Here is a 25,198-nt window from a genome sequence, read left to right on the forward strand (position 1 = left end):
AGATAATAGAGTACAGGCTCTGAAATGTACTCGAGTATCACAGTGAAAAGTCTCCCTCTCAAGGACGTTTGTGGTCAAAGCTAACTGAAGCTCACGTCATACTAAGGTAACGCAAACACGATTAAAGTTAAAGGTAGAATCAGTCTGACGCCAACAAACTGAGGTAAAACGGCAGCTGACGGCTCAGAAATGTCCTAAACTCGTCTCTGTGGTGACGCAGGAGATAACTGATTCACATCCTGTTGAACCCGAATGAATCACACGCTCATCCACCTCACCGCTTTCACTTCCTGTTCACACACACACAAACACACACGACGGCGTCTGCAGCGTTAACATTCAACAGTTTCTGTGATTCAGTCAGTTCTCTCTGTATAAATGCTGGTGGCTGATGGGAAACGTATTCTTCTTCCCTACAGAATCACTCGTTCACATTCATTCATTACATATTCTGATAAACTTTATATCAATATCAAAAAATGACATTTTCACTTGAGGTAAACAAAAGCTGTCGGATGTGACTCTCATTCCGTTTTCACCCCCTTCGACCACGATGGCTTCCTGTGACGGAGCCGACTGATGTCGACTTTGTGGATGGAAACTATTTTTAAGAAGTCAAAAGGATGAAAGAGAAAGCTGCTGAAGTGACGACGCGATGCAGAAACACATTAAACACTTACACGTCACAAACACTCTGCAGTTTAATCTCTGACTTTGGTAAACAGAATTATTTTATGGCCTCAGTTTCTGATTTGCTCGTTCCTTCGATGAAAACTGAAAACAATTTAACTTGCTGATAGTTGAGTTCTGGAGGGAAACTGCTGATGAATGAATAATTAATGTTGATGCCTTTAGACCAGAGGACAGATCCATATCACGACATCGATGTGTTTCAGTGGGTTCAGTTTGTTAATCAAGACGACCTGCGAGAGGCAAAAATGTCTGATTTTACTGAAATCTACATTTGGAGACAGATTTCTGTAACGACTGCGTGTCTTTGAGGTAAGTTGGAGACAAACAGAACATTTGGTAGGAACCTAGTTTGGTAGAACCTGGTCCAGACGCCACAGGACACACCAGAGGTCCAGTGTGGTTCTGCCTCAATGGGTCAGAGCAGCAACAGAAGACACTCCAGAAAACACCTATTTGGATTTGGTATGAAAGGAGCGCCCTCGAAAGCAGGGCTGGGCCGAGGTTCACCACATGACTGTACAAAGGAGATTACTACACGGGTTCAGAACCAGCTGTCAGTAAACACACCTACATCCAGTTTTTGTTTCAGAACCAGGGCTGTTAACGTTTGTCTCACGACGCTGAGGTGTGATGTTGAACTCTGCAGCTCACCTGCTGGTTTCCAATCAGCTTCCTGCAGCTCGGCGCTGGTGTGAAGACTTCTGCTTCCTGTTTCTCAGATTAATTAGAGCTCAGAGTTCAGTCTCGGCGCCTGCTGAGGGACAGCAACACATTTAAAAACAGTCCACACAGACAACGACGACGACGACAAGGGTTGTACTTCAGTTTTATTGTTCTGAGAAAATCAATACCAAGTAAAAAATAAATTACTTCCTTGATTTAAATTTTCAAACATCTCCTGGTCAGAGGGTGTGGAGGGAAATCTCAAACACTGCGGCCTCGTTTGACTCCGTCCTCGTCGCAGAAACACTGAACTGAGTTTCAAGTGTGCTTGAATCTTGGCTAAAGAGAAAACGTGTCCACAGGAGAACACACGAGGCTCACCTTTCTCCACATAACTGGACTTCCCTTTACATTACTGATCTCCAGCGGTGAAACACATGTAAGACATCAAAACGTATAAATGAATTCAAACTCATTTCAACTTCAAATGGACTGAGCTGCTGTGTTTCTGTGCTCAAATACGAAATAATGAGACCTGTCCCGAACAGCTGACCTTAAATTAGCTTCAAGACAAAAGTTACAAATGGAGGCAGATAAACACAGAGCGGGAAACAGCCGTCGGCCTTTAAAAACAAAAAAAACGTTTCATCCCTCGACAACACCAGAAACCTGACGACTAAACCAAAACACACTCACTCAGAAATATAATAACTGTCGTACATCAGCTGTAATTTCTTCTGATCGACCTTCTCGTCTACAGAGCAACATCAGTTTGAGCTTAATTCTGTTACAACAACTAGAAAAACTGAAGGAAAAACAAACAATAATCTTCGTGTGTAACAGCAGAGATTAAACAAAATGATACATCTCATGGTAAATAAACAATAAACATGCAGAGCTTTACATAAATAATGTTGGTTTTAAGTGGACGTAACAGAAGCTCGTTAAAGTCCAACTCGTGACTCGTGTTCGGACCGTTGTGGTAGCAGGGAATTTATATTGTTAGTTTATGGAGAGGAAATATAATCTTTACTGTGAGTATCCGGCTGAGAGGACACCTGACTAAAATATGACTTTAAGTATTTTAATTACATCTAAATGTTCCTTTTATTACATAAACTTAAAGTAAAGTGTCACATTTAATGCAAAGTCTTTCCATCTTGTTGAGTCAAAGTGAATAAATTAAAGTAACGCAGACTTTCACATAAGTTTTATTCAGAGGTGAAGTATATTATATTAGTATATTTTTCAGGTATCTGTACTTTACTTGAGTATTTCTTTGACTTTCTCTCTCTACATCTGATCACAAATATCTGAACTTTCTCCTCCTCACATTTTTAAAACAGGCTCGTTACTTTAGTTTACACATTGACTCAAAATGATAGAAATGTGACTTTTATATGGAATTAAAATACTTAAAATCAAAGTTATTCTTTGAGAAATTAATATTTGAAAATGTGCTGAAAACCTTTTTGTTTTTACTTCATAATGTCAATGATGACAGGCGCTACAACAACAGAAAATGAAGCCCCAATCATGTGATTGTGTTGTTGTCACGTTTTGAAAATTAATAAACTTAAAGCTGAAAGTTTTCGTCACTTTGTATCTGAACACACTGTAAACTTGTGAAGTTGAATCTGTTCTGCAGCTGCTGTCACACTCGTGTAGATCATACACACATGAACTCCACCCTAAGCAGACATTTCTAGATTTTAATTAGTAATTATAACCTTGTTTTTTTGATATATGTGTCCTGATGTTAGCTGAGAGCTCTGGAGTCATAAAACTGAAAGGTTAAATGATAAAGTGATCACCTGCGTCTGTATTTCAAAATGTTTCCAGAATATTCTAGCGAGACAGTTCGGAGGCACTTTAACCAACCCGGTGAATAACAAACAGCACAACTGGAACCTGAAAGCAGGACTGGCGTCTTGTCTCCAATCAGTTCGATGACAAAATGTTTGAGACGTTAGGATTTGAGTTAACGAGAGACGTCTGTGAAATATAAACCCAGTGAAGCTCAGTCCATTTTCAAACAAAAATAGCAAAAACGAATCAAACATGAATCTGTTTTCTTGAAGTTAATTCAATAGCATAGATGAGTTAAAATCGTCCCCACCTGAAACCCCCACCCGCCCCTCTACGATGTCCATAAGAAATCCTCTACATCAGGCACTTGTTGATTAGTCCGTAACGGCTCCAAACCGCCCAATCAGAAACCGCGAGCGGCCCTGCGTCCTCCAATCACCTCCTCTCATTTAATTAGTCCAGACAGCGTCTTCGCTCCTCTCTTTAGTCTCCTCTTCGGCTCGACTGTCTCCTCCTCACCCCCGAGGCTCCGGGCGCCGCGGTGCACGCCGGGGGACCTCAGCTCGACGTCATCCAGAGCGAGCGCGGGGTCGTCAGGGGCGACGGGTCGCGGGGCCGGGTAGTTGGGCTGGTAGTAGCGATAGGGATCGTCCTCCTCGACCTCGCCGTAGTTCTGGAAGACGTTGGGCGGCAGTTGGACTGCAGAGAGACGGCCGCCATCAGTGATATCCTCACCCTCTGCGTTTCCGACCAACCAGTCAGCGAGCGAAGCCAGAACACCGGTCAGACAGGCAGACAGTCAGTGAGCGCCCAGAACAAAGATGGCCGACACCAGCCACCACAGGAAGCAAGGTTTTGGATTGGTTTGTTGGGTTTTGATTGGGTTAGCGAGACAGGAAGAGGGGGCGGGACAGGAAGGAAGGAGCAGGAGACACAGAGGAACAAGAGTTACCAACGGTTACCAACAGTTAACAAGGGTTACCAAGCATCAGGACTGAAAGCAGAGTTGGGGGGGGGGGGGGGGGGGTAAATTTAGGATTAACAACTGCAACTGAAAAGTTTGAGTTCAATGGAAGAAATTTTGTGCAAATGTGATTAGATGTGTTAAATATTAATTCACATTCAAACCGTCCAGTTATTTAGATTTTCAAGTGGTACTTTTCAAATGAAAGGTATCTGGATACGTGAGGTTAAAACAACGTGCAGCATGTTTATCTAAAAGTTGTCGTGCAGATGAGCTTTTAGGAGTTTTTCTAAAGTGTTACATGAGTTTATATAAAGTCAGTGGAGCCTGTGGTTTAAAAAAGAGGCACCGGACGATCGTAATCTAGAAGACAAAGTCAGGAGAGGGCGATCGTGTCAGTGTGAGGTCAGAGTACAACAACTGGACACAGTCCTGTTCATCCAATTAAAGGAGAAGGCTGATGATATTCTGTATATTTACTTTTTTCACAAATCTCATGAAAAGACCAAAACCAACAGAGAATGTATCCACGAACAAGTGTTGTGTGGATAGAGCCTGATACATCATCTTCCTCTGTGACACAGAGCACTTTTATCTTTAAAACAACCACAGAGCTGAAAGAACGGTTCAACGTTCACAGGAAATCATTTTCTATTTTTTGTTTACAGTTTGTCAGTTGTTCTGTTATTGTACATAATTAGTGACTGTTGAGCTCTAACACCATTTTGTTTGTTACCAGCTGGCCTCTTTACTGTTTCCTGTTTCACGGCTGACTCCTGCCCAAAACCAACACCTACCTCGCAGCACGTCACCCGTCAGCGTGAGTGTTTATTGGTCCGGTGCGGTGAAGTGCATTCTGGTTGTTGTAGGTTTTCTACCTTTTGAGCAAAAGAGATTACCACATCCTCTTTTCTCTGTTTTCTCTGGTCAGGAGGAACCAGTGGGCTTGGATCCACAGACAGGAAGTCAGACATAAGTATTGAGACAAGGGCTAAAACATTGTTGGTTTTAGTCTTTGGATGGGATTTATTTACAATAAAGAAAATATAGAATAGCTCCAGCCTTTTCTCTCGGCTCTATCTGTGAAGGTGTTGGATTAATGGATGAATTCTTGTAATCACAGCTCTGTAGCTGAGTGAACGACGGTTCATCTGTTCTTTGAGAAAAGTAGAGAAACAGAAACTAGCATGGCCTGTTTAATCGAGTATATATAAAAAGAGAAAAACGTCTTTTATCTGTTTTTCTGTTTCATTTCAGATTTCTGACATTTCTTGTTTGAGTCTTTTTTCCCCTGTAAGTTTGCTGATCCATCACCTAAATTCTTAAAGCTACCTATCCCTGCTGCTGTTTGTGAACGTGGCTCAGTATTCACTGAAATACTGTCCTGAGGGTTTGTGAAGAGGAGCAGATGTAAAATGAGGCGCCGACAGACACACACAGAGAGAAGAGACACAAACACAAAGACACAACATGCAGATGTTACTCACATGACCACCCTGCAGGCTGTGAGCTGAGCAGCACCTTTCAGGCTGCTGTCTGACCTTTAACCTCAACACACACTGAGGTTTAACACAACCATGCATTTAAAGGGTAAAGATGATCCATGCAGGGTTTTCTTTGGTACACCAGCGATAGAATTCATCATATCAACTCTTTAAATATAACTTCCGACATGCCAACAGTTGAGTTGTTTGGACTCCGGACATCAAATTAACACTTAACAGATTCAAAAGCTGCTGCAGCTCTGATGTGGACATGAAAAGTCATTTGTTGCACTGCTGGTGTATATAAAGATGATATGTGTTGAAGAAAACCCTCCAGGCAGCATCTTTCACAGCGAGTGATTAAACCCACAACACTGAGATATTTAACAGAAAATTCACAGAAGTCATTAAAAATGAAGATGCAGAATTCAGTCAGTGATTTTGTCGTTATCATTATTGGCTGATGTGTGCAGCGGACCATGCAGCTGCAAACAGACACTGCAGGAAGATGAAGCTTAAAGGGCCACTTCACCCACTTTCTCATAATGTTAATAACAGAGCAGGTTTGGGTTGAAAATCTGATTGCAGATCATTTTATTTTATAGCGCTGGTACTTTTGATATTGAATCCTATCGTATCCTTTAAAACACGTGGTATCTGAAGACGATCTCAACTGCGATTTCACTGAGACTTTAACCCTTTGAACTCTGCAACAGATATAATCTGCCAGTTTCTACACGAGTATTTTTTAAGTATCTTCAAATGCTTCATATCCGTGAAATCTGTACAACCTGAGCTAAAAAGGTTATCTAACATTTTTCTCAAATTTTACTGAATTAACACATGATCCAAAAGATTTTTAAATGTAAAAACATGAACTAAATATTTATTAACACCTGACAACTCATTTGAAATGTGTAATTATTTAATTTTTTGAGATATTCTCATTTTTATGAGCTCAAAATGAGTTCAAAGGCGTTTTGATAAAGAAACACAGTGCCTACAATAGTATTTTTCTTTTTTGTGATGTTGTTTCTTGGAGAATCTTCAAATTCTTCATATTCTCAACTACAAAATACACTTATCAAAACTACTATTCCTCTCAATCTCTCCCTGACAGCTTTGAACCTTTTTAACCTTTTGGGTGAAGTGGCCCTTTAATGCCGCGACTTTCAGGCAACTTTAAAGAAAAAATTGCGTTTGTGCGTCTGTGGTTTATTCAGCTTGTTGTTTGGGTGTAAATGTTGCACCAAAAACAAGCACAAAGTCTCAAATGATATTTGAAATTGTGCAAAATTTCAAAATCGCTCAACTTTGAGTACCTGAACACACACACTGTCGGTACTGAAGCAGAATTCTGTATCTTAGCAGTGATCTTATTTCAAGGTGTTTCACCTTCAAATACAGAGTGTGCGACGGATGAAGCCTGTTTAACTCGGTGGCAACTTTTCAACATGAAAAGGAGCCGACTGAATTAAACATCACACACGATCACTTGATGACCTTCAATCCAAAAGAACCTCTCAGCACTGAAAAGCCTTCATGCGCAGTCAGACGGTTCATAATGTCCACGTGTTTAAACAAGCTGATGGGTTTTCAGGAAGATACTTCTAGAATTAAAGCACGGAAGTAGATTATTTTAAAATCTTAATCTTATTTTAAAAAACGAAGCTGAATGTTTATTTCTTTCTTAGTGCAGGTCGTGTTAATCTTATTACAACCTCGACACTGTGGCTGTGCACACTGAGAGACATCCTCGTTATTCTTCAGTGAAACATTACCAACAAAGACAGAACATCGTCAGACGTAATCGTTAATATTGATGACAGTTCAGGCTCATAATTGCTGTAGTTTTTAGTCTAACGCTGTATTTAAGTGACCCTATGTACCTCCAACATTGTAGCCCACACAGGAGTTCGGGTCGCAGTAGCCGGGAGGGCCAGAGGAGCCGACGGGTCCGGGAACCCCGGGTCGACCAGGAGATCCAGGATTTCCAGGTCGCCCTGAGGAACCCTGGTTGCCAGGTCTGCCCTGCCCCTGGGCACCTGGGGGGGAGGAAGAGTTTGTAAAAAAAAATGATAAAGACTAGATGGAGATCTTCTGCTGAAGAACACGGGACGAGTGTGTGGTTTAATTTACCGGGGGGTCCTGGAGGTCCTCTGGGGCCTTGGACTCCGACACCTGAAGATCCTTTCTCACCCTTCTCTCCTGGTTGACCTGGAGACAAACACAGCTGATTCTGAAACATTTGCCGAGCAGCGTACTGTGTGGACCTGCATCACTGTCTCTAACTGGTGTGAGTATCTAGCCTGGTTATGACTCAGTGTGTCTCTTCTTCACCTCTTTCTCCTGGTTGTCCGCTCGGTCCTGGTTGTCCATGTGAGCCGGGTCTCCCTGGAGGTCCCTGTTCTCCCTGAGACCCCGGAGATCCCGCTCTCCCCGGCTCTCCTGGAGGTCCTGGCACTGTACGGACGGACACTGGTGGACTGGGTACGTGGTTCAGGATGGAGTTGTAGCGCGCCATGTGGCCTGAAAACAGGGAGAGGGATGGATTTCAAGAGATTGAACCAAACTGGATCAATATGTGGGTAAAAAGGTAAGAATCATCATGGAACTGGCTGTAAATATTGACTAAATGTATGATCAATAGGCTGAAGAGAAACAGGCTGGTGAGGACTTGATCATATGTAACTGTCCCCAGAAGTTCATGACATCCCCACAACTGATGACAAACACAGTTGTATCTCTGCACTCTACAATTTCCTTCCTGATAATGAATTATTTAGCTGCCGACGGCAACCAGAGCCTAATAAACTAAACCTTTATCCTCAAACAAACTGAGAAATAAACAGTCGGTGTTTCTACTCACTCTGAATGAGCTGCTCGCAGACCTGCCTGGCGATGGCCTGAACTGACGCTGTCGACTGGAGGTCACCCTGCAGACACACGAGCAGAAAGACTGAGTATGTTTTTAGTTTTCCACATTCCTGCAAACCTTCTGCAACGATTTCTGTTGATGATCCAACTGTAATATAACTGAGGTGTCCTGAAATATAACTTTTTAACAAAGTTTTTTTCATTTCCTACCATCATCACATTTCAGCCTAAATTTTAAGTTTTTTTTCAGGCAGGCTCCATCATAAACATCCTTTAAATCTTCATTTCTGAATTCTTAAAGTGTTGGTTTTATTGTTTTACTCGAACTTTTCCTTGTTTTATTCTACAATGTTTTATACTTTTTGTCATTTGTTTTGTTTTTATCTGTTCTGTGAAGCACTTTGTAACCATGTAGCTGTATAAAGTTTATCATTATCGTTATTATTATCATTGTTATTATTATTATAATATATTTTGTTACATGTTTGGAAATTTGCATATAATTTCAAAATAAAAGAGGAGAAATAACCGTTCCGTTGGTTCAGTATATAATTGAAAATGTAATGAGGAATGGACCTTTCCATCCTCACATTTTATATTTAACTAATCAAATATTAAACTATTTTTCTATTAAATTAACAGACAATGAAAAAAACGAGCATCCGTGCTCTGCTCAACTCTCTGTAAGTAGTAAAATAATTTAATTTAAATCTTTTCTATTTTTTGGATCAGACTTTTCTGTTTACAAGAAATCACAATACACTGGTGAGTAAAAGAGAAGAGCAACTTAACCTTACTAAAGAGCCACTTACCCGTTCACCTTTCTCCCCTTTGCCTCCAGTAGGACCCTGCAACAGACAAAAAACAATGACAAGAGGAAAAAAACAAGATAAACATGAAGGATTTAACACAACAGACACGACCTGCTCAGACTTTATGGATCATGGTGAACTCCTCAGGTCGAAAACAAAGAAAACAGAGAGCGAAGGATCGTCCAGGCAGGACGTCAACTTGATCATCCGTCACAGAAAGCAGACTTTTCTCTCTTGACCTCCTTCCCTCTGTTTTCCTTTCTGCTTGTTATTGACCCACTTTGATTAAATTTCAGGTCTCTGTGATATTGTGTTGCATTTCTAATGAAGGAACTGTGGTTTTGAGTGTTGCAACACTGATTACTGTTTGCTTCGTAAGACTGAAAATTTACAACTAGAATGACTTTATTTATTCCCTCAGAGGTAAATCACACATGTACTGAATCACTTTGCGATATCTAATCTCGGCGTGCTGTTTGATATTTTATTTATCTGTTGTGTAAAAATAAATAAACCAACAACAGACAGACAACAAATCAAATAGATTTCATAGTGCTCCTCTTGGAATAAAGCCACAGGAACCTTCACCTGAGGGGACTGGAACCTTTTTGTTAAAATGTAAAAAGATGTAAAAGCTGAAAACAGCGGTAAACGACCGACTGACAAAGTTTTATTTTGTGTTACGATGGGTTAACGCCACTAAATTCAGCCTTCAGTGGACACAATGATAAATGTTTGGCCTTCATCAGACTCAATCCCAGCTTGTAACACACACGACAGATGGTAAATTAAAAGTCAACGAAACGTCCTCTTTTATCTTGACGAACCTCTCTTTAACGCTGAATCTGAGCCGTTTAAAAAACAATCTCTATGCAAACGGAGCCATTACCAAAAACTGAACTATATTTCCCTCCAGTAAGTTCACATTGAGACCTGCAACAGACAATCGTGTGGTAATTAGTTAGGGAGGCCTCTTTGCAGTCCGCCCACGGATCTGTAATTACATGCTTGACAACAATTTTTCACAGCAAAGTAATTTGTCAGCAGTTTGTTTCACCTCCCACTGAATCAAATTTCTTTTTGGCGGCGCAGTCGAAATGTGGTTCTACTGTCTGTGAACATTTCATTTAATCAGGAGGACGTGCCAACGCTCAGAATGGTCACGTGTATACAGACTGACACACAATCAGCAGAACGAAAACTACACAACAGATTATAGAAAAGGTGGGACGGTGCCCAAGTCTGTCGAGGCGACAGTTTGATGTAATTTCCTGTTTCTATCGTGTGCTGCTCTCATCCTCAGTCCCAATTAATTCAAGCAGGGCTTCACGGCCCCACAGGACATTTTAAAGGGTTGGTTTGGGTTTTCCTTTAAGTTGAGTTGTGTGGTGAACGTGTAGGAAGCTAAGTGATGTCCTGCTGTGGACAGGGCCAGCTGCATCTAAAAGAAGGTCAGCTGAAAACACATATATAAAAATATAAAGTTACTTTCGGCATTTGAGAAACGACTAATTGATGCTTTTTTGAGTGTATTGCAATAATCAGACGTGAGAAGATTTTGTATATGTATATTTTCTATTATCTTACTTACTATTTGTGATATTTGTGATATTTTGTGCTGCCTGATGAAGGCCTTAATGGCTGAAATGCGTAGCCATGCGTGCCATCTACTGCAGGTAACACACCGACTAGGGATACAAACCTTATACAACCCCACATCAGAAGACTCCAACTATCACTTTAAGCTGAGTAAACTTTTTAAAAACCCTCATGGATTTGAAGGAAAAATCATCGTCACAAAGATGAAAACAGTTTTGTTTTTCTGCCACCGTGGTTCTCACAGGACAGTCACGCTACAAACTTATGGTGATCTTACAGACCATGATGCATTGTTGTAGATTAAACTAGCCAGCAGTATATAAAGGAGTTAAAATGAGCTCAGCCTTAATGTGACACACACACATTAATGCAGCAGTTTTAATCCAAAAACATGAGATACAGAAACACTGACAGTTTACTGCAACATAAGTACTTTTTTACTCTTTATACTTTGTGTATTTTGCTGATAATACTGAAAAGGATCTTAATATTTCTTCCACTAATGCATGATATATTTATTGTTAGATGGGAGCACAAGGTCAGACGGAGTGGCGTTCCCTAAATGTTCTGGACGTAATCTTGTCATGTTATGTATGTTTTCCTGTCCTACACCACTGAGACACCGCAGATACTTCTGTGCGTTTAGCAAAGCTGCTTCAAATTATACAGCAGATGATTCAGTATTTTCCTCATTTACATTTCAGCAAATTCTCCAACACAGCGAGATATTTAGTCGACAGCTGCTGCTCGGGGAGCCCTCAGAAATCTAATTAAGCAGTTTAGTGCACTGATTGTGAATCTTTAAAGGGAAAATCACTATGCATCCACGATTCTATTATTTTCAAACCCGCGTTGAAGTACAAACTGAGATTAGTTCAAACCAGTCAGAGAATTCCTCGAGGGATAATGAGACTAACGGCTCCTGACAGAGAAAAGGACGTAAGGATGTTTCCTCTTCAGTTGGTCCGTATTAGTTTTCAGGAGGCAGGTTGAGACTCTGACAGTGTGAGTGTCAGACAGGCCCGTAGATATTCACTCAGGAAGCTGTTAATCCTGCCGACAAACGCTCTGCTAAGCCTGACTGACACGACTTCCTGCCTCCAGTCAGACAGGTGATGGGAAACACATAACAACAAGGTGTTCCTGGTCACAGGTGTAAACCCAGACTGGGGAGGAGAAAGGTTAATGAGGAGAAGAGGCAGCACCTTTGTATCGTCATGACTCACCGGTGGTCCCAGTTCTCCTTGTTTTCCTGGAGGGCCCGTTGTACCTGGGGCCCCTGGGGCTCCTGGAGTCCCCTGATGGGGGTGCACAGAAAGACATGAGGATAAACAACAGGTTTAGACAAAAAAAACAACAACGTAGAAGACAAGCAAACATACATGTATACCACTTTTACACCAACATTAGTTTGTATATGCAGGTTTTTTAAACCTGGAGGAATAAACACCTGGAGTCACATCAGAGTCGGGAGGAGAGCTCAGAGATTACTCTTTAACTTTTGGCATCTTCACTCCTCTTTATCAACCTGACTGCAGCAGTGATCCGCGGAGGTGACCTCCATTGTCCTCCATCTATGTTCTGTAGTGTTGACTGCTGTCTGGAGCTGGAGGGGGAATGTCCTGAACTATCTGACGTGACTCAGGTACAAATGCTCCAGACGAGGTAATGTTTTAAAGTTTTATAATGTATGTATGATTTCTTTATCCCGCCGGAGCAACAGCCGACTAAATAAACTTGTAAACTTGTGGATTTCTCAGGGTTTGAACTTTGATGGAAACATTTAGGATAATCTAAGTACACATCTAAAAAAAAAAAATATCCTCCCAGAGATTCATAACTATTTCCTACAGTAACAGCTCCTCTTTAAATCAACCTTCAGGTGTCCAGAAGGAGAACCAGAGGCTGGACAGTAAAACCGCAGCTCCGTCTGGTTCAGCTGCCAGATATTCACATTCCTCCTGTGTCTCCTTTGACAAGTTCACGAACACCACAGCTAAACTATGTCAACATTTAATCGTCACTTACCATAGTTCCTGTGGGGCCCGGTCTGCCCGGTGGGCCGTCTTTGCCCGGCAGTCCCTGTGGAGGAAAAAAGATGCGTATGTTGGAAACTAAATGATGCTTGTGTGCATAAAATACTGTTTTTAGGAAAGTGCTAAATTCTTCTGATATTCTAGGCGCTCATCTCATCTCAGAGGTATCATTGACAGTTATATTTATGAGATGACTCACTCTCTGTCCTGTCGATCCTTCTCTGCCCGGTCCTCCAGCTCTGCCAGGAATTCCCTGAAACACCAGAGAGCAGAGGTCATTGCAGGTCACATTCAGGCGGTTCAGACCTGCGTTCTGAGTGATCCGATCACACTTAACACCCTCAAGATGCATTGAGGACACATTGATTGAGGACACATTGGAGATCTGATCACTCGGACTACATTTAGAGGTGGTCTGGGACGCATGTGACCACATTATTTTAGCAGTGTGTGCACATGTTGAAGGACCGCCTACTCAACTGATGTGGTTCACTGTGATGTGAATGATCCAACCATTGAACTAGTAACCACAATATCACCAGACTCCCTTAACAAATCGTGTGATTTTAAGAGTTGTCGCATGAGGAGAAACTTAACAAACTTCGTAAAACAGCTACAGTGAATTCTGAATCATTGGTGCCTTCTTGTAAATTCAGCATTAAATCAAAACATGAAGTTGTTTGTTTCCTTGTAAAAAGTGTCAGTTTGTGGCAGCATGTGTGGCTGCCATATATTGACGGTTAACATGTCACATTTTACAAACACAGAGAACAATAACTTATAAATGCTGCATTAGGAGAAACTGTATAATCTTTGTGAAACGCTGTCTCTGGCAAATTCTTTTCTTTTTGGACCTTCTTCTTAATTTGGGTTTCTTTGTGTAAAAAAATGTATCGATTTGTGTCACTGATGTAGGTGTGTATTTGCACACACAGGGGGAAGTGAGATTGGATCTCATGAGGTGTGAATAGGCGAGCTTAAAGCTGCCTACTTGTGATCAGAGCGCTCAGGACAAAAAGTAAAACCAAATGTTCACACTGAGGCTAAACCTTCACAGATTTGACTAATAAGAAAAAAAACAAAACAAACTTCACACACCGCTGTTTATTTCTGTGTTTTTGTTATGCAGTCAGCACGTCCACGGAGGGAGGCTAAACATGGATAGATAGAACTTCTTGACATGCATCTTATAACCACCATGTCTCCTATCAACTTTCCAATTAAGGCAAACATAGAAAAATGTAACTCTGCTGCACAAACACTGACACTGGATCTTATTTTATTGTCAGGAACTCAGGGAATGGAAACAGATTCGAACCACAGAAATCAACCTTTTGCAAATGGCACCATTATTCATAATCTGACAACTATTTGTTTACAAAAGGTCGTATCAGTCGCAGTAACTCCAGAGCAGTAATTAGACTTGTGAGAAGCTTTTTTCAAGCCACAGACCTTTTCTGAAACATCACACTGCCCAATGTTCTGTCACTAACAATGTTAATTAATTTGTATCACTGACAAAAACACTGAAAATGTAATTCTACCAAGCATTTAACAGCCACCGCAAACACAAACAAGATGCAAATGTACTTACACATAATTAACAGAATGAAAAGCAATCATGATAAACACGTTTAGTTTGGGTTAGGGACTTTGGAGCCTAATCTAATGAGAATATATAATTATTAAATTTGATGTACCAGATACATGAAACATGCAGAAATATTACTACAATCCCAACTTTAATGTTACAGAACCTTAACCAAACAATAAATCTGGCCCAAAATGTGACCGAATGAGCTTGAAAAAAATGTAGATACACGTTGAGTTTGCTGTTTCATTTTTGTTTTTACCTGGTTCCCTTGTTGTCCAGCATCACCTTTCTGTCCTCTCTCTCCAGGAGCACCCTGCAGATTAAAATTATACTTTCATCTGCTTGTTTGTGTATTGTTTATATAACAGGGGGAAAAAATAGTTGCTTACAATGTGTCTTTCATCTGAATGTGAGACAAATAGTGGATACACTGTCAGAAAAAGGGGTACAGTTGGAGTCAATTTCAGTCCCCAAAGGTACAATCTTCCCCTTAGGGGTAAATATTGGACCTCAAGGTAACTATGTGTACTCTTTGAGGGTGCCACTAGAGGTACAGGTACAAATAATTACCTAATGTCAAGGGAACAACAGCTGTACCTTGAAGGGTACTGCCCCAGTGACATGCTGATGTACCTCTAAAGGTACAAATATAAACTTTCCTTTCTGACAGTGTATTATATCCTAAATGTATATGGATATGTCGACATGTTGTGGACAATCATTCTGTGTGTGTTTAACATACTGGGGGTCCTATGATGGTGCGTCCACTGGGTCCCTGTGGTCCTTGCGGTCCCTGAGGTCCTGGTACACCTGTTTCACCTACTGGACCAGTCGGCCCCTGGAGAGAGAGAGAGAGAGAGAAAACATGCAGAAAGAGAGTTAAAGACAGACTCTGGAGCACTCTGCTAAAGACTGCTCAGCACAGTCAGACCACAGGATACTTTCTCTGTTAAGATGTTGAATTCATCAGGCAGCAGAAAGACTCCGAGGGGTCACAGAGAGATTCACAGGCGTCCTCACAGCACAGAGCCGGACCACAGTGCTGCCTGTGAGTCTGATAGGGCACTTGTGTGGAGGAGCGCTGGATGAATGAGAGCCTGAAGACTGCTTTTGATTAAAGCAGAAGTACATTTACTTTGTACTTATCACCACTGATTCTATAAAAGGTTTGAACTTGCCAAGGTGACTGAAAAGAGACCAGACTTTATTACAGCAGTTCAGAGGCAAAGTGCTGCATTGAATAACAAAGTGGCTCTTAATCCCAGTCTGAAATTAGGCCCCACCTACACTTAATGTTATTTCAAGTCTCTCAAATCCAAATTAAAAATAGAAAGAGGTCGTCCCACTTCAGCCCATAGGGTGGAAGTTATGCACATGAACCTGTTTTAGAAGCAGCAGTGAAAGGTCAACTGTTGGTTTGAGAGTTGGAGCATATGCATACCACATCATCTTCTGTAGTTTCACACACACAGTGGTCAGTTCAGACACGCTGCTGCAATATCATCTGGTTTACACTTACAACAATAAATAAATAAATCAACCACAATAAAGAGGCCGGGGCAATCAGATTTAAATCTGTTCTGAATACATCTTGGAAACATTTACACTTGACTATCCAATTAGCCCAAGAAAATGTGGTACTGGACCAAACCTGGGACGCAGGGTTAATGTCATTCATGAACTAGTGAGGCAAGAAATAAGGAGGCTGAACTGTGCTGCTTATCTAGTAACATTTGCTGTGTATAACGTTATGGTAATTGATTATTTACTTATTCACTTTTTAATTCAATGTAACACATCCACACATAAATTCAAATACAATCCTGTGGCTGCTCACTAGCTTTCTTTTCTCAGAGAGAACATCTAAAACAACAACCAAAGTTTGGTTTATAAACCTCCATCATGCTTAGCTGTGATATACAGAATTTTCCTGCTTATGCCGGTCGTCATATTTGATGTTTCTGCACCTTCATTTCATCGAGGACGTAACATCTGATGGTGTGAAATGAAGGCAAGGAGGAAATGCGTGATGATAACAGAATAGGTCACATCCTTAGCAAACATTTCCGTCACAAAAGATTGTGTCAGGACACCAAGTTGCGCCATGTATGATTCAGATGACTACAGCAAAAAAAGAAATAAACCAGGACCACACACAGTTAATTCCACGGACACTTTTCTGGAGATATTTTGCATGATCAGTGTTTAAATCATTATGTGGTGCCGCAAAGCTCAGGTCAAAACTTGTTTTTTATTCCTTTGTGGTCTGTCAAGCTACAGCAGTGACATTTTATCAACATCTCTGAGTGCTCAAACCACATATCACATCTCTGTCAGAAAAAAAGAGTAAATGAACTCTTATAAATCTTATATTTATGAATAAAAATATCTTCTAAATAAAAACTAAAACAAAAAAAGGAAGGTTTCATGAGCTAAAAAGGAAGCCAAAAAAAATGTAATTACTCAATTATTAGAGAGGTTTTTCGAGTAGGGTGGTGAAAATGTGGTTGTCTGTTTTCCTGTCACTACTTCCTGTGTGATGAAACCTGGCCAACAGAAATAGAGAGACAGATACAGTATGGCAGAAAACACCGACAGCAGCACCAGAGTGGAGTAGAACATTTTTAGAATAGAATATTTTGGATTTAAAAAATACAAACTAAACTATCTACAATCTATGGAGCAGAGAACCTGTTAGCGGCAAGGCAGTGACAGCAGCGGGGGGGTGTAATAATTAAATGTAAATTTAGACTGCTGAAAATCTGCAGAAACTTTTTTGTTGTTTCACGCCTTAAAATGTATTCCAACATTTACGAAGACCCAAATTTGACTGCGAATGTGAGATACAACAAAAGAGCCAGAGAGGACAGAGGAGAGAGCCTGGAGAGAGTGGTCGACATTTACGAGAGTGCGGACACTTTCACCGACCATCGTCATGTTGATCGTTCGACACAGGACGGAGGTAAGCAGCAAAGCTAAATACGACGGTTGAAATGTGTGGGTGTGTGTATTCAAATAAGGGTCTCAGCTAAAGCAAATTATTTATTTATTTTGTTTGTATTTTTACCCTCTTAACTTTTTCAATTTGTCACTTTTCCTCTAATCTTCTTATTCTAATAATTATTCTTTATTCCACACTTGGAAGAGATCTCTGCTTTCTTGTGCCACCATGTTTAATAAAACACCATCAGCTGTCCTCTATGTTACGCAAGAAAATGTGTTGCAGGGCTCTCTAAGCCTTACAAACCTCTAAATTAAATAGTTAATAGTTCCCCTGCATGCCGTAGCTGTACTCATACATTTTAATCCTAATCAGGGCTTGGATCTGTGTCACCATAAATAACTTTCTGTGTGCAGCTTTTGTCGCCCCTGCTCGTCATCTTACTTCTCAAATCAAATGTCTCTGTTATTGTTGGAGGAAAAGCTCAACAGCTACGTCAAACTTGTTTAATCAAAGTGCATTCTTTGTGAATTTTACCTCTGTAGGAGCGCACACTCAGAAGCATCTCCCAGCTGTCAAAAGAAGCCATTGTAGAGCTGTTGCACTGCTCCTCAGTCTACTCTGTCTCCTGCTATTAGCTGGAGTCACCGTCCTGTCCAAACTCTGTGAGGACCTTGTCTTTATTTTACTGTCACATCTTGAGTCACTCAAAACTTCAATCAATCAGTTTGATTGAACATCACTGCCCTGTCTCTTTTTTCCCCACCAGATTTTTCAGAAATTTTGAAAAACTCTGAGCTCATTCAGAAGATGAATCAGACGAGTCATGACAACCCGAACGACAGTTTCTGCCAGGGTCAGGGTAACAGCGTCACGCAGAGAAACATTACAAGTGGGAACGTTATGAAGAGATGTTAATTCATCATAATAATTTCAAATCTGTCACTAAAACACTGTAGTGACATTGTTGTTGTTGTTTCTTGAAGGATGGAAGAGATTTCGATGCAGTTGTTACTACATATCTACTGAGAAGAAGAACTGGACAGACAGCAGGAGTGACTGTCAGAACAAGGGAGCAGATCTGGTGATAATACTGAACAAAGACGAACACGTGAGTGTCTGTAAACTTGTTTGGGCTTTCTGTGTTTCTGTGTGGAAATTGTTGCTGTGCTCCTTGGCATATTGTATGTTTTTGTAAATGCACATGCTATATTTGTGTGTCTGTGTGATTGTATGTAGGGGTCGACCGATATGGCTTTTTCAGGGCTGATACCCATTATTAGATATCAACGAGTATGATAACTGATATTTAAAAGTGATTTCGCAGTAAAAAAGAAAATCTGAGTGTCAAAATTTAAAACAACCAGTGATGAAATGAACCTAAGCACAATTTACTCCAGTGTTCTTAGGTACAATTTTGAGGTACTTTACTTGAGTATTTCCTTCTTCTGCCACTTTATGCCTCCTCTCCACAACATTTATTAAAATACATTTAGTTACTGGATGCAGATTCATATTGTTTAGGGTTTATAGACGTGTTACCAATCAGATGTTGTTGTGGGTGGGACATTAGTGACCGCTGAAGGGACGGCTACGACGTTTGAGAAAGAAAAAAAGCTATCGTGACACTTCCTGATGTTGTAGCACAACAGTCTACTATGGGAGAACACCTGGTTTTGCTGTACTCAGGAGTACAGCCAAAACCGTTAGAAGGTATTTGTTGTAAGAGTTAAATGTTGCTTAGTGATATTTGTTTTCTACGACACTGTAGCTTTCCCTTTACCCTCACTACTTACAGTCCCTATTGTGTGAGAGGAGGTGGCACCAGAGCCAAAGTAGCACATTTTAAAATTAGTTTAGTTTAACATCAATATGAAAGAAAAAACAATAATCAGAAAAATGCTGAATATCAGCCCTGATAGTCGGTCTACCTCTGACTGTATGTGTATCGAGTGTTAATTATCATTATTATTATTAATTATAAAATGTAATGTATTACATATTTTCATATTTACAATATTACTTTCTATACAGAGTAATGAGTTACTGATTACACCATATTTTCACCAAAATAACTGCAGAGGTACAACTAAGCATTATAAAATGGGTAATATTGTTTTAAAGCAGCTAATCAAAGCACAGAAGCTCAAGTTTATTGGAGTTCAATACAAATCCAGTGAGGGGCGATACTGCGAAGCCTGATGAGGCCTCTCCTCTCAGAGGGATGGACTGATTATCGACCAATATTCAGCATATTTTCCGATTATTGCCGATAAAATAAATTAATTTAACTATGCAATACTCTGGCTCTGATGTAGCATCCGTTCTCTGTCTGTAGTCACTCTGTGGTTTCACTCACTGTCCCGCCCACAACATTATCTGAATAGTTTCACATCACAAGTGATCGTCTATCAACACTGAATAATCTGAATCTGCAACTGTAACTACAGTTATTAAATAAATGAAGAGCAGAAAATGGACACATCAGTCGACCCCTTATTCACATGCTGTGGTGACCACTATGTAGTAAAATCGCCTGCTTATTTTACAACAGTGTGATGATGATATAAAAAAGGTTAAATAGCCAAGACCTTTTTAAATGAATGAAAAGACTTGGTCATAGGGCAGGCGGACACTTAAATATTAGATTTTTGTTATTTTCTCTGATAAACCCAAAGTATAAAGACTTTGACACAAACTAACGATCGGCTTCTAGCCCAACAGGTTTCACAAAGCCCCTTTAAGAAAAAGCAGCAATCCTAATTTCAGTGGTTAGCATGTTCCAGGACATAGTAACTGTAATATTACTGAAATCCTATCAAAAACCCATGATATTACTCTGTTACCGCTTTCACTTTTGTAGTGCGATACCCTCAACACTGTTTTTTTTTGCATGTAGCGCTTTTGCAGTTCCTCAGAGATGATTAAAGAAAACCAGGGAAAAGAAACCCTCTGTTATTGAGTGTTTTGATTCTGTGATACGGTGTACTAGAGCGGGGGTCAGCAACCTCTCTCTTGCTCCTCTGCAGTAGCTCCTTGTGACTTTGACAAAAAATTACATGGAAATGAATGATGGTGGTTATTTTTATACACACTGCTGTAGGTCTGGAGTGATTCTTGCATTCATAGATGCATTTTCACAAACACTTCCTGCGTTTGTGAAAATGAAAATTCAAGTCGCCTGAACACAGTTCTGTACTGCTACTGATTTCAAAGTCGGCTTGCACATGCCAGTGGATACTTTCTTCAGATTTGTGTTTTGTTAGTTATAGCATCACTCAATAACAATAACATACATTTAAACTATTGTACCAAAACATGGTATTATTGTGTTGGAAATGCCAAGTACATAATGTAATAGCTCAGACATGTTCATCACTTTTTAGCGTCCCCTGGAAACAGTTTTCATCGTCCTCTGTGCTTCTTGCAGCGTGTTTCTGTATTTGGTTGTGTTTTCTCCCTTATTGTTGCATTTTGTTCTAAATGCTGTGCATTTGTTGTCAAATTGGTGAAAATGTTTTCTTAATATTAACAAACTTATTTCTATATATTACTTGATTAGCTGCAATGGACTGAGCTCTGGGGACTAAAGTCTATTTGGCTAAATCACAGCAATGTCAATTAATATTTGTTGTCCCTGAATAAGAAAAGTATTTTTCCTTGTTTATTTTGCTTTCATTTCTTTCCTTCAGAGATAAACACAACATGACATATGGATTTACTACAATAGAAATATTACTGTATGAACAGAGAAATAATTACTGTCTCTTTTACAAAATCATCAGGACTTTGTCAGAAATCTGGCTGCACACCAAGCTTCCTGGATCGGTCTGCAGTCAGTGGAAAAGTGGACCAAAGAATGGCAATGGGTGGACAGAACGACAGCACAATATCTGTGAGGATTTTTTAAAAATAGTTTTAAAATCATGATATATCAGAGTCATTGTCCACAGACAATACTGAGATGAAATCAAGAACTAAAGGGAAAAAACATTTAAAAAATGAAGTCATACAATATAATAAGTAATATTTCATCAAATCAATCATGTTTTCAACTAATGTTAATATTATGAGGCATTTTGTTTGTATTATTTTGAATTAGCAGGACTCAGACAGTGTTCAGATAATCTTTGAACAATTCAACCCATGATTTTAACTTGTCATTGAAGCAACATGATGTTGGTGGCGTGCAAAATGAAGATAACTTTGTCTTAAAACACCTTTTTTTTTAAATTTCGGCTCATGTTTAAGAAATCAAAAAGCCAAAGTGATAGAGGCCACTGATCTAGATTCATAACAGCTCAGATTGATGAACCTGTAGTCTACTGCTCTACCACATGAGGGCACCAACATGTTCATATTAATCCCTCCTGTGTGGGCCTCTTCACTGAAAGCAGAAAAATCATGTAAAAACAAAACAAACTGCTTTAAGAATAAAAAAATAATCTGATTTCACTTCCTGAAACTCTTCTTCTGTGGTGTGCAAACAGTAGTAGCTGAAAGACATAAAGAAGCTAAATATGAAGCTCATGAGGAGTCACTACTGTTTATATTATTAAGAGAGTTTCCAACCTGAGTGTGTTGTGTGGTTTACACCCATAACAATAAAGTGCTTGTGCTTGTTTTACAGGGGCTTTCGTACAGGTGTGGATGTTACAAAGGCTCCAAAAGGGCAACCAGTATATATGGATGAGCAAGGAACGTGGGATCATACCAACTCTGAAAGCAAACAATGGATCTGTGAGAGAGCGATATCTTGAGTTTCCTGGAAACCTGGCAGTCTAACATTTGGCACACATGTAACTGATATACTGTAATGGGTTTAAATCTTGACCTTTGTGACATGCATACATACATTTCTCCCTCTCCTTCCACACAGTTGTTGCTGTCCTCCCTCATAAAACCCATAATAAAGGCAAACATGAAAAAATGAACTGTGCTGCATTACTGTCCACATGGCATTTTTGGGGGCAGAAAAGCCCTCGGGTGGGGACTCTTGTGCGAAGAGAAAAAAACAGCTGCACGTTGGTTCTGACTGACATGTGTTTAAGTTAAGGTAACAGAGGGCTGACGACAGAGCTGATAACAAGCTTACAACTCGTAGATCTAAAAACACAATACTCACCAGAGACACTCAGTCCACAAATGGACTTTTCTGTCTCTGTTCTGATAGTGTTGTCTGATAAAGCTCAGGATAGAGTGACACAACTGAACCAACTTCTCCTCCAGTTCTTTGGTTACCAGGGTGACGAGTCCCGCCTGATCTAACATATGATTGGCTGCCTGAACAAGATAGATGTTTCTGTGTGTGTGCTCGCAGTGGCCACAGAGAAAAGGGGAAGTGCTCTGAAAAAGACGATAAGAGCAGCGCCTTTTCTCTACACTCGCTCCTCATTAGAAAGTTAAAAAAGATGCTGCCGCTCAGAAAAACGTTACGAGGTCACGGCTCCTACTTAGAAGTGCAAAATGTACAAGTACAAAAAGGCAAAAGTGTTCATGACTTTACAAAATGACATAATAAATAAAGGTCAAAGAGTGTCCAGAATAAAACAGTTTCATCCACTGAGGTGCATCAAAGGTACTTTTCCATTTTTGTGTTTTGCTGGTATTTGTGTCATTGGCAGATTTGGCCTGATGGTGGCAGTACTGGAGGGTTTCACCACAATCATTTTCAAGGCAATCTGCCCAACAGCAGGGCAAGTTTTTATTGTTAAATGGTGGATTGACAGATGGTGTAATACTGTGTTCCAATGTCCACATTAATTGATTGATTGTAAAATCTTCACTTCAGTAAACTGTTTTAGTTTCTCTATAAACCAACACTTAAAAATAAATATAACTGAGAAAGCAACATTTCCTGTTTTGGACAGAAGAGAGAGAGAGAGAGAGAGAGAGAGAGACAGACAGACAGACAGAGAGAGTGTGTGTGCGTGTGAAGCACAACACTTATTCAACCAATGTGTGAATAAGTGTAAGCAGATCTATCAAAAAGCCTGAAACTTTGTATCTCCAAACTCTATTGTTCAAACAAAGAAACAACAGGATTATTTTGTGTGTATTCATAGTTTATCTGAATGTTATCATAAATCTAAAGATGAGACAGTTCTGTCGTCTAGCTGTAATAAAATCCACCATGTTTCAAAAAGAGTCAAGTGAATTAAAGGGTGTGTATGTGTGATTCTTTGCATGTTGTTACTTCCTGAATGTTTTCAACTGACACCAGACGGACGTCGGACCAAGAAACACTGCCAGCAGCATCAGTATAGTACAGTAGTACAGTACAGTGTACTACGTTATTGTATTTATCTGCCATAGTTAGTGCTGCATATTATACACGTACAGCAGCATAGTAACCGATCAGCACAGTGCAGTAAAAGTAAGTGAAGTGCAGCTACTCTTTAACAGTTTCAGTCCTCTCAAGATGTCCACAGATATTTATGCCAAACCAGATTTATCCAAGAAGGTCAGATACAACAGAAAGGAGGAGGGAGACAGAGAGGAGTGGCAGGAAAATGAGGTGGAAATCTACGAGAGTGCAGACAATATTGGAATACATCATTTTCAGTCACATGACGGAGGTAAGTGAGAAACTATGACAAATCAATAGTTCTGTTCAAGTTATTTGGTCCCACCTTAGCTCAAATTTCCAGAAAGTTTATTTCCTTTTAGACACAACATTTATCTAATATTCAAGGGCTTTTTTTTTTTTTACATCATGTCTATCATTTATAGTAACATTTAACAATCAGACATCATTTCTGAGATCTGAGGAAGTATCATCTCCAGTAAAGACATCTTTACAACAGGGACACAACAGGAAGAAGCAAAGTGCTGCATGACAAGATCTGTTGAATATTATTATTAGTACAGAGTCGAGGGTGAGAGGCTGAAGAGGTGATGCACAGCTGTAACAGCTTTCTGTTGAAGCTCAGTTGTGCAATTCAATGATTCGTTATAACTCAACATTTAAGATGAGCTCATATTTTGGTTCATACAACAGTGTTTAAATGATATTTTTTAAATCTGTCTAATGTTAAGACTTTTAAAACAACTTGTTCACAGCTGTGCACAGATGTCACCACAGATCAAAGCAATGAATCCACAGAGTAAAATATCTTCGTAGCAGAGAGGAATGACACACTCTCTGTGTGTTTTGTCACTTCAGGACCGCACAATGAGAAACAACCTCCAGCCGTCCAAAGAAAGCTGTTCAGTTCTGCTGTATTCTATCTTGGAGGGCTGTGCTTTCTGATGCTGACTGCAATCATCCTCCTATCCACATATTGTAATATAAAATACATCCCACAAGGAACGCATTTAGAAAAACTGGTACCATTCCTGCATGTCTATGATCCTGTTTGATTATATATTTTTCATCAATGCAACAAGTTACCGACATGCCACATGTATTCTGTAAGTTATTTGTCACTATAATCTAGGGATATGATGAAATCTCGGATGATCTTGGCTGATTAGCTGGGCTGTAACAATTATTTATGTCTGCAGTCATTAGCTTCAGGTGAAAATGGCTAAAGTGTTTAGAAATTGTTGTGAGGCAAAGGTCTCATCCAGTTCGTGCTTCAAAGCAAGTTCATAAAATCTGACATATGCCCCGGGATGTAGTACGTGTAGTACGTGTACCTGCCTCCCTCCGACATACCTCCTACACGAGTAACGCCAGCCTAATGTCAGCACACGATTCAAAGCATGGAAGCAATGTTGCAAC

General features: G+C 40.1%; 2 protein-coding genes across 2 annotated transcripts in view; one reads left to right on the plus strand and one right to left on the minus strand.

The window, feature by feature from the left end:
- Positions 1-3,610: 3,610 nt before the first annotated feature.
- The window catches only part of LOC140994098 (collagen alpha-1(XIV) chain-like), a 179,583-nt gene continuing 157,995 nt past the window's right edge, over positions 3,611-25,198 (minus strand). The window contains exons 37-47 of the mRNA XM_073463674.1: positions 15,274-15,369; positions 14,791-14,844; positions 13,137-13,190; positions 12,930-12,983; positions 12,128-12,199; positions 9,303-9,338; positions 8,483-8,549; positions 7,954-8,142; positions 7,753-7,830; positions 7,503-7,658; positions 3,611-3,903 (exon numbers count right to left, since the gene is read on the minus strand). Coding sequence (XP_073319775.1) covers positions 3,611-3,903; positions 7,503-7,658; positions 7,753-7,830; positions 7,954-8,142; positions 8,483-8,549; positions 9,303-9,338; positions 12,128-12,199; positions 12,930-12,983; positions 13,137-13,190; positions 14,791-14,844; positions 15,274-15,369 — 1,149 coding nt within the window. The remainder of the gene's footprint in view (positions 3,904-7,502; positions 7,659-7,752; positions 7,831-7,953; positions 8,143-8,482; positions 8,550-9,302; positions 9,339-12,127; positions 12,200-12,929; positions 12,984-13,136; positions 13,191-14,790; positions 14,845-15,273; positions 15,370-25,198) is intronic.
- Positions 17,105-22,406, plus strand: LOC140993398 (killer cell lectin-like receptor subfamily B member 1B allele C). The gene is made up of 6 exons (XM_073462818.1): positions 17,105-17,493; positions 18,018-18,137; positions 18,242-18,364; positions 18,459-18,583; positions 21,258-21,367; positions 22,103-22,406. Exons 1-6 carry the CDS (start codon positions 17,328-17,330, stop codon positions 22,230-22,232), a joined length of 774 nt encoding a protein of 257 aa, XP_073318919.1. The 5' UTR covers positions 17,105-17,327; the 3' UTR covers positions 22,233-22,406.

Source organism: Pagrus major, chromosome 3, assembly GCF_040436345.1.
Source record: "Pagrus major chromosome 3, Pma_NU_1.0".
NCBI lineage: Eukaryota > Metazoa > Chordata > Actinopteri > Spariformes > Sparidae > Pagrus > Pagrus major.